Genomic DNA, 18,019 nt, shown 5'->3' on the forward strand with positions numbered 1-18,019 from the left:
AGATAGACTTCTGAAGAGAGAGAAATTCCAACTGAAGAAGCAGAGATTCATAAAAAAAAATAATAACAGAAGCCAATGTTGATTGATGAGTACCATATGCCATGCAGTGTGGCATGCATTTTACAGAACTTCTTCTTATTATAGCCTTACTCTCTAAGGCAGGTAGGCACAGTCGGAGTTCTAATTGTAACTCTGGCACTTTTTAATCTCTCTAGTTTCGATGTCCTCATCTATAAACATGCTGATAATAATACAACCACTCTTTTAAATATTGTCCTGGGAATCAGAAGATTTAATCTCAATAAAACTCTCGAAACAATTACAGTTTATAGTAAGTATTTAATGAATGTCACCCCTAAACATTATCATTATCCCCCACTTTACTGTCACAGAAACTAAGGCTGAAAATTAAAGACAGTTGCCCTAGTTTACCTCCCTAGAAAGTGGAATTTGAATTATCAGGAAAAAACACCTATTACCTGGCTCACTGGCAGATGTTAATCAATTAATTAAAATGTTTAACTTGAGTACCTGGGGAGAGAAATAGATTAGACTGCCTGTGAGGGTTGAGCGGCAAAGCAGCGTGATCTGCATTTCAAGCTCAGTATTGTGAAGCTTGGGGAGGACTCAGTCCTTCAGTGGCCGAGGATTCACCTGCGTCTTCTCCATTCTCGGGTCACTGTCTCCACCTCCTTCATCAAGCGCAGACACAGCTCGTCCTGCCATGGTAAAGCCACACACTGCACTGCAATGGGAAGCCCCACTCCTCCTTCAACACTCTGGAAAGGAAAGGAGGTCATGATTCCACAGCTACCTGGTTTGAGCCTTGGCACCGTTTCCCCAGGACACATCAGATTCTACCACACTTGTACAGAGTGGACTGGGTTTTAGAACAACTTATAGTGACTTTATTGAATTTAAAATCTGAAAACCATTTGACGCTTCAATTGTATGTCTTTACCTTCACTGTGTTTTCTCTTTCTCTCACAGAAAGAAATCACCCAAAAGAGGTTTCCAAAAAAAGATGGACTATGAAAAGCACTGAAATAATCTCAGCTATATCATCTGTTACTGAAACTTGTACTTCAGATCCCAGGAGGGACTAAAGGTTGTAACCTGCCTGTTGTTTGGTCTTCCTTGGGGGGTAAGAGTTTAGGGAAGGGGACAGCTCTTCACCAGAACTGCTGCATTGAGAATCAGTGACAAGAGACCTCAACCAACATGAATTCTTTGCAATGAGCTCTAGTCAAAGGAATGCAACTTTAAGATGAGGTCAGAAGTTTGCTTCAACTGCCTTAAACTCAATGACCCTACTTACTTCTCTAGGGAATGTTAACCTTCACACTCTGAAAACTATCACTGTTTAAGATTACTCTTCTCTGATTTTAGGAGGTAATTTTAGCTGACCTTAGAATTTTTCTTTCTTTTCTTTCTTTTTTCTTTTTGGTGAGGAAGATTGTCGCTGAGCTAACATCTGTTGCCAATCTTCCTCTATTTTTTGTATGTGGGATGCTACCACAGCAGGGCTTGATGAGCAGTGTGCAGGTCCACACCTGGGATCCGAAACCGTGAACCCCAGGACCCCGAAGTAGAGTGCACAAACTTAACCACTATGCCACCAGGCCAGTCCTCGGCTTTTTAAAACTTATTCTAATATTCTTTTCATCTTTCAAGCATTTTCCTTAAAAACTTTACCTATTACATTTAACTTTTACAACTACTACTAAACTGAATTTATTCTTATTTTATTTTGCTATTTTATTATGTTTTTAAATAACATTTTCTTTGTTTTTTGTTTCTTCTAGATGGTGATATATCCATTTCTTATTCTCAGCTTGTACTCCAAATCTTTTTCTTCATCTCATTTTCTGATCATTTTATCCTCCAGATTAAATTAGCCAAGTGACATACTTTTTATACAATTCACAAGTTTGTTTCTCTAGAGTCTTTTAAACAAATTTACACATTCTTAAATGTTATTAAGTTAACTATACCTATTTTTAACTTTCATTCATCTACTTATATTAGCTAGTAGTATATTCTCTTCACTAATAACTGTTTGTTTTAAACATTTTATTTCTCCCCTAAGTATATGGCACCTTACTTTCTTCAGTCATTGTGTTATCATTAAAAGTGGGAAATAGTAAAAATAAAAGTTAATGCTCTGTTTCACAGAATGTCAAAACAGATTTGATGTTTACTCTTCATGTGTCATAACAGCACTCAAAAGCAGAGACTGCTAAGTTACTATTTATTCACCCTTTTATTTAATTTGTGCAATCCAAAAGTCAAACTAATCCACAAGAGAAAATCCTAGCTCCAACATAACATCCAACATAAGGAGTTTGAGTTTCCCAGAAAATTCTATGGAGAGATAATTAAAGAAGGATAATTTGAGTAGTACATGGAGTATCATATCTTGGCATTCTCTAAGTTTGTAATATATATCAATATCTATCTATCCATCTCTATATCTTTATGTAGCATTTATATAAAACATAGATGTTTTTCAGTACCAACAAAGGAACTCATAAATGTTTGAGGGAATAATATTTGACTGAAGAACGGATTCCCAAGCAAGAAGTAATAGTTACTTCACTATAGTCCTCCCTGGATACGAGATACTTGGTAATGGGATAAAATTGATTGATTTTGTGTGTGTATTTGTTTGTTTTTACTTAGGGACGGGGACATGTTAACCACTGTACCTTAGGCTCGGCTTTATATGGCTTCCAGACTTACTAGCCTATTTATTAAAAATGTTTAAGATTCAAAAGTTCGTCTCTGAAAATACTCCAAAGACATGTGGGTCGGGAGATTCTTAACACAAAAAATCCTAAAGAAAGATTCAATATAAATGAACTCAAACTCCTGTTCTATAATGTGTAGTGAGGATAAGGGGGAAATAGAAGGAGGGTGTTCATACCAATAGTGATGGCTTTGTGAAAGTTTGCCTGTTGTTCTATTCCATAAAACTCAAAGAAAAAGTGTCTTAAATCAGGACAAATAAAAGTGTAATAGACAAGACTTATGAAGGACCGTTTGAGAATCCTAAAAGTCCAAACATTCTATTTTCTAAAAAGGTCAAATTTGGAATTTTAACAATAGTAGAAATGTTATTAGATACTTCTTTTTCTAATAAACAGAGAAAGAAAAAAGTTATTTTTAGGTTCAATCCTTATTTCATTGCAAAAGAAAATAACATTCTCTTGTAACATTATCAAATATATATGATAATGTGGCTCAATGGGGCATGAAGGACAGAGAAAGAAAGTAGAGGTCATTAAATTTCTCTCTCTTAGGAACTAGAAAAAGATAGCAACAGCCCCAACATCTGGAGGAAGAAATCTTCAAAAAACCTTTTCCTTGCCACTCAGTGCCCTCTACTGGATTAACTCACCTTCCGGAGTTGTGTGTCCCAGAAGTCATGGTAGTATCCTTGGTATTGTTTCAGCTTCTCCTCATCTTCCTCTGTCACTGTGTCAACAGTGACAGTTCCCGCAGGGAAGTTCAGAACATTATAAAGGAAAGTATAGGAGGTAACACCTGGAAAGCAGGCACACAGACTCATCAGAACTCCTCCAGTTTTCCTACCGTTTTGTTTCTTCCTTTCTTCTACCCATACAAGGTGAAAAAGCAAACTCTTTTCTCTTCTTCCTTCCACAACTCAGAAAAACAAGTGGCCTTGTTTACATTTTTCAGTGGAGCAAAGGAACTGAAATAAGAGGAAGTGGGCCCTTCACTGAAATTATTAAAATTGGGTCCAGATTTGTCACCTTGTTCTCTACTCCATATCCACTCCAAAGATTATTTTAAAATGGTTGATTGGAGATTTTCATTCTTTAAAAGACATTCACTATACATTCATAGAAAATTAATTGATTTTCAAATATTTACCTAGCACTATTATAATTCAATCACATACATTTGGAGGATATACATGTGAAAAAGTATGACATTAAATTTCAGGATGTTTTTAATATAATAGGAAAATAACATAGAGATGGTGTTTATTTATATTAATAGTGTCCATCCAGTGTGTGGTATATAGTAGGCATTCAATGAAATATTTGTTGATTGAATAAACCAGTAAATATGCTATTTTACAAGTTTACGGTGCAAATAAGAAGCAATTAACCTTTAAAGCTGAAATGAGCACATGAATATAAAATTTTTCCTACCAGTAAGAGTAAGAACAAGACAAGAGCATCCCCTCTTACCACTTCTAATGCAATAAGTCAAGAAAAGGAAATAGGAGATAAATAGAACAGGAAGGAAAAAATAAAACTGTCTTTGTTCACAGATGATGTGATTTGTCTATGCAGAAAATCTGAAAGAAATGACCAAAAAAACCACCCTGGATCAAATAAGGGGTTATAGCAACGTTACAGAATGCAAAACTCAATTGCTTTCTTCTACATCAACATTAAACAAGTGAAATTTGAAATTAGTAACACAATACCATTTACAACAGCACCCCCAAAATTAAATTCTTAGGTAGAAATCTAACAAAATATGTAAAAGAAATATTAAAAAAACTATAAAACTAAGATGAAAGATATCATAGAAAAACCAAATAAATGGAGAAATATTCCCTGTTCATGACTCAGTATTATCAAGATGTCAGTTCTTCCCAATTTGATCGATAGATTTAATGGATTCACAATCAAAATTCCAGCAAATTCTTTTGTACATATTGATTCTAAAGTTCATAAGGAGAGGTAAAACTCTAGGAATAGCCAACATAATATTGAAGAAGGACAAAGTGGAAGGACTGACTATTCCAGTATCAAGACTTTCTATGAAGCTGTACTAATTAATACAGTGTGGCAAATTGGTAAAAGAATAGATACATAAATCAATGGAACAGAAACAGAGAACCCAGACATAGATTCCTATAAATATAGTCAATTGATCTTTGATAAAATAACAAAGGCAATACAATGTAGAAAAAATAGTTTTTTTGACAAATGGTGCTGGAATAACTGGACATCCTCAGCAAAAAAGAAAAAAGCCAATCTAGCCACAGACCTTACACACTTCACAAAAATTAACTCAAAATAGATCACAGACCTAAGTGTAAAATGCAAAACTATAATACTCCTGGAAGACAACATAGAAAATCTAGGTGACCTTGGGTATGGTAATGACTTTTTTGATAAAACACTAACGGCACAAACCATGAAAGAAATAATTGATAAGCTAGATTTCATTAAATTAAAAAATTTCTGCTTGCAAAAGACACTGTCAAGAGAATCAAAAGACAGGCCACAGACTGGGAAAAAACATTTGCAAAAGACACAGCTGAAAAAGGACCATTATCCAAAACATACAAAGAACTCTTAAAACTCGACAATAAAAATAAACACCCAATTAAAATATGGTCCAAAGACCTAACAAACACCTCACCAAAGAAGATATACAGAGGGCAAATAAGCATATGTAAAGATGCTCCACATCATACGTCATCAGGGAAATGCAAACTAAGGCAACATGGAGATACCACTACACATCTATTAAAATGGCTAAAATGCAGAACACTAATAACACCAAATGCTGGTAAGGATGTGGAGCAACAGGAACTCATTTATTCCTGCTGGGAATGCAAAATGGTACAGCTACTTAGAAGATAGTTTGGGCAATTTCTTACAAAAATAAATATACTCTTACCACACAGTCCAGTAATCATGCTCCTTGGCATTTACACAAAGGAGTTGAGAACTTATGTCCACACAAAAATCTGCACATGAACGTTTACAGGAGCTTTAATCATAATTGTCAAAACTTAGAAGTAACCAATATGCCCTTCAGTGGATGAATGGATAAATAAATGGTGGTACATCCAGACAATGGAATATTATTCAGAGATAAAAAGAAATGAGCTATTAAACCATGAAAAGGCACGGAGAAAACTTAAATGCCCATTACTAAATGAAAAAAGTCAGTCTGAGAAGGCTACATACTGAATGATTCCAACTATATGACATTGTAGAAAACGCAAAACAATGGAGACAGGAAAAAGTTTAGTGGTTGTCATGCATTAGGAGGAAGGGATGAATAGGAAGAACACATAGGACTTTTAGGGCAGTGAAACTATTGTGTATGATATTACACTGATGGATATATGTCATTATACGTCTTTCAATTCCCATAGAGTGTACAATACTAAGAGTGAAACTTCACGTAAACTATGGACTTTGGGTGATAATGACATGTCTGTGTAGGTTCATCAGTTGTAACAAATGTACCACTCTGATGCAGGATGTTGATAGCAGGGGAGGCTATTTATGTCTGGAGGCAGGAGGTCTACGAGAAATCTCCCACCTTCTGCTCAGTTGTGCTGTGAACCTAAAAGTATCCCCCAAAAAGCCTATTTAAAAAAATTAGCAAATAGAGGCTTATCACTCTTCAGAGTATAGTGAACAAATTAGTGGATAACTAGTGAGAGGGTATGGTCTTAGTACTCATTCTATTATTTTCCAATCATGTGACCTTAAATTCATAGTTTTAAATTATTTTATCACTTAATTCCTTAATTATGAAGTAAAAGAGGATTAAAAGCCTTGTCCTTCATACTCACAGTGGTTGTGAAAATCAAATTAAATAATGCACACCAAAGAAACTTATAAACCACAAAATGCAGCATGAATAAGAATTTAGAACTATTTAGCTAGGGAAAACTAGAGGAAAGAAAGAATAACAAGAAAATAAATGACTAATATTAGAAAATAAATTCAGGAGGATAACAGAGTTGGAGAAAGAAGTTAAGGCTGATGGTAATCTCATAAGAGGTAGGTTCTAATATATTCATTCTTAAATATTTCAATTAACATAACACAAAGTGGCAACAAATCCAGGGTTAGAATGCAATTCTTCTGATTGCTAAACCAGTACACTTTCTCCTATATCTCATACCATGCTGCATTTATCTAATTTAAAGAACAAAAAACTAAAAATTATTTATTACCAAGGAGAATCCCACTAGAAGCCAGGTTGAAGGCTGGACATACAGCAGGGCAGAGAATAACATCCAACTCCAGAGATTTCCATTTGTCAATGAATTCACACTGATAAGTCTAGAAAGAAGAGAAGAATTAAACCCAAGCATTACTATTTGTAAGAAAAGAAAAAATGGCTTACATTATTTTAGAAAATTTTGTCCTTTAAAATTGCTGAAGGTGATGTAACAAAATCATACTTTTACCAAAGAAGTTGGATTTTAAACACACCATGGTAAAGACAGAAAAGGACGCTGAAGTGTTGTCTTGATCAGACATGTGAAAGGACCTCTATGAAGATGAGATGGAGGATGCTCTTTCTGCATTTTTTTTTTAAGCCTGAGGACTCTAAAACATAGATCCAATAACTAAATATATGAACAAACAGACAAAAAAACCCCGCCGTATTCCTTAATCTAGTCCAGAGGTCAGCAAACGCCTGCTCCCACAGACCAAATCTGGCTTGCTGGCAGTTTGTTATAAGGTTTAATGGAACACAGTCAAGCTCATTCCTTTACATGTCGTCTATGGCTGCTTTTGTGCTACAATGGCAGAGCTGAGTAGCTATGACAGAGATGGTGTAGCCCACAAAGCTTAAAATATTTCTCTTCTGGTTCTTCATAGAAAACAATTGCTGACTCCTGGTCTAGACAATCTTTATTCACGAATGAAGAAAGAATAACGTCTTACTACGTTACGTGTCAGGCATTACGCCAGGTAATGTACATCTCTAGCTACAGCAATATTTCTTTCTTTAATTCTCATAGCCATCATGTGAAGCAGAGATTATTTTAAATCTATAGATCAGGAAATTTATATTCAAAAAAACTAAGTAAAACTGACCCAAGATTACACTGCTAGTCAGCAACAGATTCAAGATTCAAGTGTTTTTTGTTATTATTGTCATTATTTGTTTGTTTTAATCTTCACAGCCAATGGTCTTTGTACTAAGCCTCACTATTCCCAGAAATTTGTATTTACTGATAACCGGCTTCACAGGCTAAGTCATACATGTAGAAGGAATAAAATGCAGTTTCTTTTATATTAAAAGGGCTTTTTGAAAAGCTGATTTACAGTAACCAGAAATCATGAGAGATCAAAAGAGAAATAGTGGTCATCCCTGTTTTGACAGTGAATGCTTACCAATCCATGTTCAACTCACTCCATTTATCATTGACCCAGTGACCAGTAAAGCTCAAACCCTAGAAGAAATCTGAATTACCTTCACAGCGTCATGCTGCTTCCAGAGTTTCTTCACTGACCTGCAATGCACAACATAGACATTAAGGTGAGTACAGACGTCCCAGTTTATAACCTCAGTATATATTTTGGCAGAAGTCCTGAACTTTCTCTATATCTACTAACCACTCCCCTTTCCCAAAACACGTTTAATCTCTTTTACTTTTCTTTAAATTATCTTGTTCAGTACTTCTCCTTCTGCTACTCCTGGTAACTTATCAATATTTTTTTACCCTGAAATCCACATTTATTACCCAACTATAAATATTCAACATAAATAACCATGGGACTTTACTTTCATATTCGTGGCAGATTTCCTACTTTGAGGACAATAAATCTCAGTAATCTAACTAATACTGTCTTATGTATGCACACAGATAAACTTACCCAATGCCGCAGGTTTTATCTAAGAATTTGGCCAGTCGTGGGAACTAAAAGAAGCCAGAAGATGAGTTTAGATTCATCAAGAAGGACTGTAACTGTCCAAGCAGAGCACAGAGTCTGTGTTGGGACTTTCAGAGATTGCAGTGGGAAATTATAAATATCCTTCATGGATGACATTTTAATACTATGGTATTATATTAGTTGACACAGAGTGAAGTTTCAGATATATTGAAAAGAGATATAAAACTAGGTAAACAGATTTCCACCGGGAAAATATTTTGTATTTGGAAATTATGTATACAGGTATACGTTATTTTATTGTGCTTCACTTTATCGTGCTTCGCAGATATGGCGTTTTTGACAAGATCCTTTCCCAGCAAAAAGATTACAACTTGATGAAGGCTCAGATGATGGTTAGCATTTCTTAGCAATAAAGTGCTTTATAATTAAGGTATGTACATTGTTTCTTTAGACATAATGCTATTGTACACTTAAGAAACTACAGTATAAACATAACTTTTATATCCACTGGGAAACCAAAAAATTTGTGTGAGTAACTTTAGCCTGATAGTCACTTTATTATGGTGGTCTGGAACTGAACCGGCGATATCTCTGAGGTATGCCTGTATACATGTATGAGCGTGTGTATGTATATGTGTGTATGGATGAGATACATGAGGCAACTGTTTTTAGCTGTTGAACATGTGGTGGTACAGGACTGTGTGTTCATATGGAAAATAGCTCCGGGGGATCTGTAAGCTGAATGAAGGTTCTGAAGTTCCCACAGTACTTGGGTACACAAGATTTATGAACATCTAGAGGAAAGACACTTTGCTGAACAACGTGGTTATTCATGAAAGAAAGCTATGCCTTAGGAGTAGGACTTTTCTACTACAGTAATAGCCACTCTAGAATAATTCTAACAAAGTTCAAACATGAAATTTGAAAAGTTAAGATTAACTGATTAGGAAATTAGCTGCTTGCATGAAAAACACAAAAACAAAACTCAAATATCTCAACTCTCTCTAAAAAAAAGACCCAAATTCAGAGTCCAAACTACCTAGCATCCACAACATTCGGCAGACAATAAAAAAAAATTTTTATACTTGAAAAGAAGCAGGAAAATACAACATATAACTGGGAGGAGAGGGAAGTCATTGGAAACAAACCCCAAGAGATGATCTGGATGTTGGAATTAGCAGACAAGTATTTTAAATCACCTAATAAAAATATGTCCAAGGGCTTAAAAAGATGGTCATAATGAACAAACAGATGGGTAGATAGGGAAATATTAGCAGTGAAATAGAGCCTATAAAAAGAATCAAATGGGAATTCTAAAAGCAAGGAATAAAATATGTAAAATGAAAATTTTACTGAATAGCCATTACATAAGATCAGATGCAGGAGATGAAAGAGTCACTGAACTTCAAGATTGATCGATAGACATTATTCACTCTGAAGAAACAGAGAAAACCCCCCAAAACAAATAAAAGAACATAAATCATCAGTAATATGTAGAATAGTATTATGGAGTCTATCATACATGTTATTAGAGTGAAGAGGAAGAAAAAAAAATTGTGATAGAAAATATATGTGAAGTAATAATGGCTGAAAAGTTACCCAAATTTACTCAGAAAAATATTAATTTATAAATCTAAGAAGAATAAAGAAAAATACCCCTAGGCACATTATCAAACTGCTAAAACTCCAGGATAAAGAGAAAATTTTGAAAACAGGCAGAAAGAAAAGATACATTGCACGTAGGGGGACAACCATGCAAATGATGGATCTTTAATGAGAAATAATGTAGATCAGAAGATAATGGAATGTCATCAATAAATTGCTGGGGAGTTATTAACTAGAACTGTATATGCAGTGAAAATATTATTACACTAGGAAGGAAATTTTAAGATCATTTTCAGATAGAAAATTAAAAGAATTTTTTGCTAACAGACCTGCAGTTAAGGAAATACTGGAGAATGTTACTTTTGCTGAAGGGAATACACACTCTGTGGGAACCTGGTGTGCATGATGAAATAAAGAATATCAGAAATAGTGAATATGTGAGTAAATATAAAAACTATATTTTTCTTATCTTCTTTAAAAGCCTAATGACTGTCTAAAACAAAAATTATAACAATCATGTGGGATTTAAAATACATGTACAGTAACATATTTGACAATATCACAAAGTATAGGGGTTAAAGCAACATGCAAATGCCAGATTCACATTTCTTGTGAACTGATACAATATCAACTCTAAGCAGACTGTGAAAAGTTAAGGATGAGGATTGTAATCCCTAGAGCAAGCAATAAAATATTTAAAAAAAGAAGTAGAGCTGAAAATCCAGAAGAGAAATTACAAGGGAATACTAATAAAAACATTTGATTTATTAGATGGCAGAAAGGGAAGACTAGACAATCAGAAAAAGTAAATAATGAACAGATGTCATTTTATATGAGCAGACAGAATAAACAAAAAGTAAACAGCGAAATGGTCATTCTGAATGCAAACATATTGATAGCTACACTAAAGGTAAGATGAATTTAAAACTCCAATTACACGGCAGAGATTATAAATCTGGATAAAAAAACAAAACAGAGTTATGGGCTATCTAAAATCACTATCTTGTTTTATAAGACAAGTATAATTCTAATACCAAAACCTGATAAAAATATAACAAGAAAAGAACATTAAAAAAAATGCTATTTGCATACATGCAAAAATTCTCAGAAAAATATTAGCCAATCAAATCTACTGTTATATAAAATGGATAGTATACTATTATCAAGTGAGATTTATTCAGGAATTGAAAGCTGCTTTAACTTTCAAAACACTCAATTAAGAAAATTTATTTTGTTAACATAATAAAGGAAAAAAGTAAATACAATATTCTCAACAGGTGAAGAAAAAAAGTTTGGTAAATAAAAATCCCATATTTATAAAAACTCTCAGAAAATTAAGAATAAAAGGAATTTCTCAGTCTAATTAAAAGTATGATGAATCTACAACTAATGTCATAGTTGATGAAATACTTAATACGTCCCTTTTAGAACAAGGCCAAGGCAATGATGACATTTTATACTCAATGTTGTATATATATACTGGGGGTCATAGCCAGTGAATACAACAAGGTAAAAGAATAAAAAATTAAAATTATAATAAATTTTACAAAAACAAGCAGTGGTCTGGATTTGTTCCACATGCCATAGTTTGCCAACCCTTGATCTAAGGAATCTATAAAGCAACAATTAAATCTACTAAGTAAATTTATAAAGGTCATGTGATAGAAAAATTACACTACAATTCAGAAACTGAAAATGAAACTATAAAAGTTCCCATTAATGATATTGCTAAAATATAAAATACAAAGGAATACATTTAAAAGTGAAAGGTCTCTGCCTTGAAAACTAAAAACACTGCAGAAATTTCTACAAGACAAATGGAGAGTTATACCATTTTCACAGCTTAGATGACTAAATATTTTTAAGATACCAGTTCTCCCCAAATTGATTTATAAATTCATTGCAACTCCAAGTATAAACTCAGAGACATTTTAAAGTATAGAAATGGACAAGATATTTCTAAATTTTTTTACTGAAACTCAATGGACCTGGAATAGCCAAGCAATTATTTAAAAGAATGTAACTAGAGAATTCACACTACCTGACTTTAAGAATTACAATAAAGCTTCACTAATCAAGACAGTGTGATATGGGCATAGAATAACAGAGCAAAGGAACAGAATAAAGACTTCAGAAATACACCCTCACACTTACGATCAATTGATTTTTGACAAAGGTATCAAGGAATTCAATGGGGGAAATGAAAGTCTTTCAACAAATGGTGTTGGGACATCTTATTCATATGGAATAAAAAGACCCCAAAACCTAGCCTCACAGTATATACAAACCTTCCACAAATTTTAGATGACTTATATGTCTAAACATAGAAGCTGAATATGTAATCCTTCTACAATAAAATGTAGGAGATGTTCTTCATGACTTTGGGGTGACCAAATTTTTTTGGACAGGGCACAGAAAGGAATAACCATAAAATAAAAACAATAAATAAGTTAGACTGTCAGAATTACATCTGTCTTTCAAAATATGCTATTAAGAAAATGAATAAGCAAGCCATGTATTAGAGGAAAATATTTACACTACTTATATCTGACAAAGGACTTATATTTAGGACACATATATAACAAGAAATAGTTTCTAAAAAGAACAAAATAAGATATATGAATGGGTAGCAAGTACATGAAAATATTCAACATCATCAATCACTGGGGAAATAAAAATTAAATTCACAACGAAATACCATAACATGGAATAGAAGAGCTAAAATTAAAAATACTGACAACAGGGGCTGGCCCAATGGCATAGTGGTTAAGTTCGTGCACTCTGTTTCAGTGGCCTGGGGTTGGTGGGTTCAGATCCTGGGTGCGGACCTACCACCACTCATCAGGCGATGCTGTGGCAGCATCCCATATACAAAGTAGAGGAAGACTGGCACAGATGTTAGCTCAGGGAACATCTTCCTTAAGCAAAAAGAGGAAGATTGGCAAAAGATGTTAGCTCAGGGCCCATCTTCCTCACACACACGCACACACACACAAACTGACAACATCAAGTATTGATGAGGCTGCAGAGCAACTGGAACTCTCAAATTTTGCTGATACAAGTGTAAAATGGTAAAACATTTTGAAACATAGTTTGTCAGTTTCTAATAAAGTGAAACATCTACTTTCCTTTGACTCAGCAATTCTACTCCTACATATGCACCCAAAGAAAATGAAAACAGATGGATTATACCAGCTTTATAGAAAACTATCCAAATATTGGAGAAAGGATTTTTAAAACATGGTATATTCATGCAATGGGCTAGTAATAACCATAAAAAAGAATGAACGAGTACACTGATATACACAAACACATGGATGTATTTCACAGACACATCAAGCAAAAAGGAGCTAGACTCAAAGAGCACAAATTGCAATTTCTTGTACATGAAGTTCCAGAACAGGCAAAATTAATATATGGTGAAAAAAGTCAGAAAGGGGAAAGAGGGAACTTTTTAGGGTGAAGAAAATATTCTACATCTTGATAGAATGTGGGTTACATAACTGTGCTTGTTTGTCAAAACCTATCAAATTGGACATATAAGATTCGTGCATTTCACTGTATGTAAATATTACCACACAAAAAAAGAACTGGAAATAAATATTGAACTTTAGTTTTATTATTCACAGTGGCACTCTATACAAATATGGAAAGGGCAGATACTAAAATACTAAACTCCATGGTTCTGGATTGGAATTGTGTAAGTATGTACTCATGATTTTTAATATAGTTAATATAGAACTATAGAATTTATAAAAATATGTAGGAATATACTTTTCTATATTTATATTTTTCTTAGCTCTATCTAGAAGCAATTACATATCAATTGCAGTGAGCAAACCTAAATAGCATCTAGTTTCTAAATACCATTCTTCATTAAAGGGAACTAGGCTACTTGAAGGGCTGGGTTAGGGGAAATAGAAATGTAGCCTGGAACATCCTGTTACAGCAGAAAGTAAAGAGGTGCACAGAAAGCGTGAGGCCATAAGAATGCGACACAGGAGCCAGCTGGAAGGGATTCCTACTGACCAGATCTTGAAGAATTTGAGCATAAAGATAAATAACAGTAAAAATTATAACCCATTTCATAAAATAAGAATTATTTAGGCCATACGTATGTAAATAAGGTGAATAGATAAATGGGGGAAAGGGAAAGCTCTCCTACATAACAAAGACTAAAGTTGGAAAATCACCAAGGGATGATAAAACTAGTGAATGAAAATTGATTATACACAGGAAACTTGCATCATCTCAAAACATCTCCATAAATATCATTTATTAGTAAAAAGGAGAAAATAGGAAATTTACAATAGAGAAGCCTGGCAGTAACCATTTTCACCAAGAAATCAAAGCTAATAGCATCAAAATTGGGAGAAACTGACATCATAGGCCTCCTTATATGATGCATGGAGAAGAACACAGCCTTACTTCAGTGACATTCCTGACCCAAAAATACATAATCTGATTTTAAGGAAACATTAGACAGTGATAAGGGACATTCTACACTGTCCCATACTCTTCAAAAATATCAAGGCCACATGGGGCTGGCCCCGTGGCCGAGTGGTTAAGTTCGCGCACTCCGCAGCAGGCGGCCCAGTGTTTCGTTAGTTCAAATCCTGGGCGCGGACATGGCACTGCTCATCAGACCATGCTGAGGCAGCGTCCCACATGCCACAACTAGAAGAACCCACAACGAAGAATACACAACTATGTACCGGGGAGCTTTGGGGAGAAAAAGGAAAAAATAAAATCTTAAAAAAAAAAAAAATATATCAAGGCCACAGAGACAAAGAAGGCTTGTTCCACATTAAAGGAGACTAAAGAGATTTGATAACTAAATGTAATATATGAACCTGAATGGAATTCATTTTCGGAGAAAAAAAGTGCCAGAAAGAACATTATTGGGACAATTGAATACAACTGAATATGAGTTCTGGATTAGATAATAGTAATGTATTGATATTAAATTTTCTGATTATGATAACTATACTCTGATTATGTTAGAAAATGTCATTTTTCTTTGGAAAAACACTAAGATATTTAGGAATAAAGGTGTGTGATATCACCAAATTACTCTCAGGGTTCAAAAAAAAATAATATGCAAAACGAAAGACAGAGAGAGAATGATAAAGCAACTGAGACAATATGCAAAACACGGATGAATCTGGGAGTTCCTTGTACTATTCTTACAGCTTCTCTGTAAGTTGGAAATTATATGACAATAAAAAGTTACCAAAGAATTGTTTTCTCATTCGTAGCTAGTGGTAGCTAGTGGAAGCACGTATTAAACATTTTTAATGTGTCTGCCAAGCTCACAACCTTTGCTTTTCTCTGGTGTCCTGTTTCCCAAGCCCAATGGGGAGAATTTCTGGCAGCCAAATTTGTCTTGCACAGGCCCTGTACCCTGGCTACTGCTGATTAACATACTGAAGACACCTCACCCAACTAAGTCACTATGATTTTTTTTCACCAGGTCTTTTAAAAATAAGACTAAACGATTTCTTAGAGAAGAAATGCATGCCCTTTTATTCTCACAGTTGCCTTTTCCCAGAGAGAACTTCAGTCTCTCTCTCTGCACCTTGCTCATAATTGATTTATCTGAATGGTTAGATACTGACACTCTGACCTTTTTAGTTCTCTTTGAGTAGAATTAAGACCTTGCATACAAATGGCTCTTCTCCCCAGGACTTGCTTGCCTTGTCTGTTCCTCCATGGTGTAAGTTTCCTGGGGAGACTCTGTCCCTGCAGGGTGAGACCTGTATCTTTGAGAAGCTTTAATTCAGGAGGGAGAGTAGCAGGAAGCCCATTTGGTCTTAAATCCCACCCACATTCTCCAATCCAGCCTTACTGAAAATAAGGCTGATATTTTTATCTTCATCTGTCTGATTCCTACATCTCTAAAACTGGTTCAGAACCCATGGGGGGAAAGGGATGTGATTAATTATTACCCTCTAACTGCAACAACTTCCAGGATCTCTCTGCAGGGTGGCTGGAAAAGCAGAGAAAAGCAACCTACAGGAAGAGAGGTGACGCAGACTTGAAAAGATAAGCACTGGTGAAATACGGAGTTCTAATAGCTTTTTAATTTCTTATTCTAGTTTCTTCTTCAATTCCAATTACATTTCTCTCCCCCCTTGGATTCTAAAAGGTAACATATTTCTTTAGAATAAATCCTCCTTTGGGACTTAGACTAGGATCCAGAGCCTGAGCTCATTCCAGGCATTATTCTCCCTGCCAGGATGGGAAATTCTTAGAATTTTTTCCAAAAATAATTCCTATAAACTCGACAATAATGGATATTTTACTTATTGGTTGCTGGAAAACCTAGTCTCATATTGTACTAAGAGCCATTTAGACTCCAAGACCACAGAAAAAGACATCATTCAGGGGCAGGCTGATTATAGGCTTATGCTTCAATGTAGACATTTCCAGTGTCATCCTCAGAAATGAAGAATAGGAGAAATAGGAATATCAAGAAAGAAATGCTACAAACTCAACCACTGCTGGTGAAATCAGGATCCTCAGTCTTAATTCCAATATCTTGAGTTATAAAAGTCAAGGTGGAAGGAATATACTTCAGAACAGGTTGTAAACAGCCCTCACACGATGCTGGTACTGAGGGTCATTTCAGTGAAGAGATAATAAAGCGAAGGAAAATTAGTTAAGAATGTTGAAGAGAAAACTTCTTGACATTTAGCTCTATTCAATATTCTCTTAAATCGGTTCTGAGATTGCTTTGGCAGAGTTGAAGCGGACAAAATCACTTGAGCTGACTAGATTAGCCTTCCAAGGTTTTTGAAGAGAGAGTTAATATTCGGACCTCCTTTTTGTTATGGTGAAATATATTCTTCTCGCTCAAAAGTCCCTATCAGAATCCTGTGCACTGGGTTTGCCAAAGAATGGTACTGTCCATAGACACGGTTGGTCAGAACAAGATGAAAACAGGATGTTTTCAATTGACACAAATTTTTTCAGTTGAAACAAGTTGGGCAGGGAAGGGAAAGAAAATTTTGTCACTCTACCAGATGACAGAAGTTGAATTTAAGAATCAACAGGCTTCTAGCTTACAGTCCGGTACCTAAGGAGCTTGTAAATCACCACTCCATCCTAACAACAAGTAAAAAGCTGAACCAACTGAAAAAAAACCAACAACTCTTCTTAGATTTATCAGAAAAGTAAGGTCGCAGAGCAAACCGCTTCCTCAAAAATTGGGAGACAGACAAGTAGATATAGAGAATCACAACTTGCTGGAGCAGAAATGCATGATCAAAAACCTCTGGAGGAACCAGTGCTGGGATAGGAAAACCTGAACTGTAATTGACAAATTGCTGGGGGCTCAGTGTAGACAACTCTGAGAATTAAAAACTCAGGGGGATCCAGTCAGAGAGGGCTCCACGCATTGTGAATTTTACCTCCAAGAGCTCTATCAGGTCCTCACAGTGAATATCAGAGAAAAATCCCCTCGTGCTTCTGGCATGAGGAGGGGGAAAGAAAACATTAAAAAATATGCCACAGCATTCTGTTCTACTTTAAAGGGCCTTTCCTCAGGAGAAATTATTTTATCAAAACCTAACCTGCTGAGGTTTTACCAGCGCCTAACCAGTCTGAGGGAAGGGAAATACCTAATTCCAGCTCCAACTAGTCATCCATGTGGAAGAAGGGATATATCCAACTACAGCCTCTTCTAGCCATCTTGCCCCCCTTGAGTGGAGAAAAAACTGAGAATTACTTGCAACGTTTACAGTCCTGGGCACAGGCTCACCAGAAGACTA

At 35.1% G+C, this 18,019-nt stretch overlaps 1 protein-coding gene across 1 annotated transcript in view; it reads right to left on the reverse strand.

Annotated features, from left to right (window-relative positions):
- Window positions 1–319: 319 nt before the first annotated feature.
- Window positions 320–18,019, reverse strand: part of LOC103561029 (vitamin D3 hydroxylase-associated protein-like) — a 42,148-nt gene continuing 24,448 nt past the window's right edge. Inside the window, exons 11-15 of the mRNA XM_008535414.2 lie at window positions 8,625–8,668; window positions 8,221–8,260; window positions 6,968–7,076; window positions 3,401–3,546; window positions 320–779 (exon numbers count right to left, since the gene is read on the reverse strand). Of these exons, the coding sequence (XP_008533636.2) occupies window positions 651–779; window positions 3,401–3,546; window positions 6,968–7,076; window positions 8,221–8,260; window positions 8,625–8,668 (468 nt within the window). The 3' untranslated portion in view covers window positions 320–650. The remainder of the gene's footprint in view (window positions 780–3,400; window positions 3,547–6,967; window positions 7,077–8,220; window positions 8,261–8,624; window positions 8,669–18,019) is intronic.

This window comes from Equus przewalskii, chromosome 5 (genome assembly GCF_037783145.1).
Source record: "Equus przewalskii isolate Varuska chromosome 5, EquPr2, whole genome shotgun sequence".
NCBI lineage: Eukaryota > Metazoa > Chordata > Mammalia > Perissodactyla > Equidae > Equus > Equus przewalskii.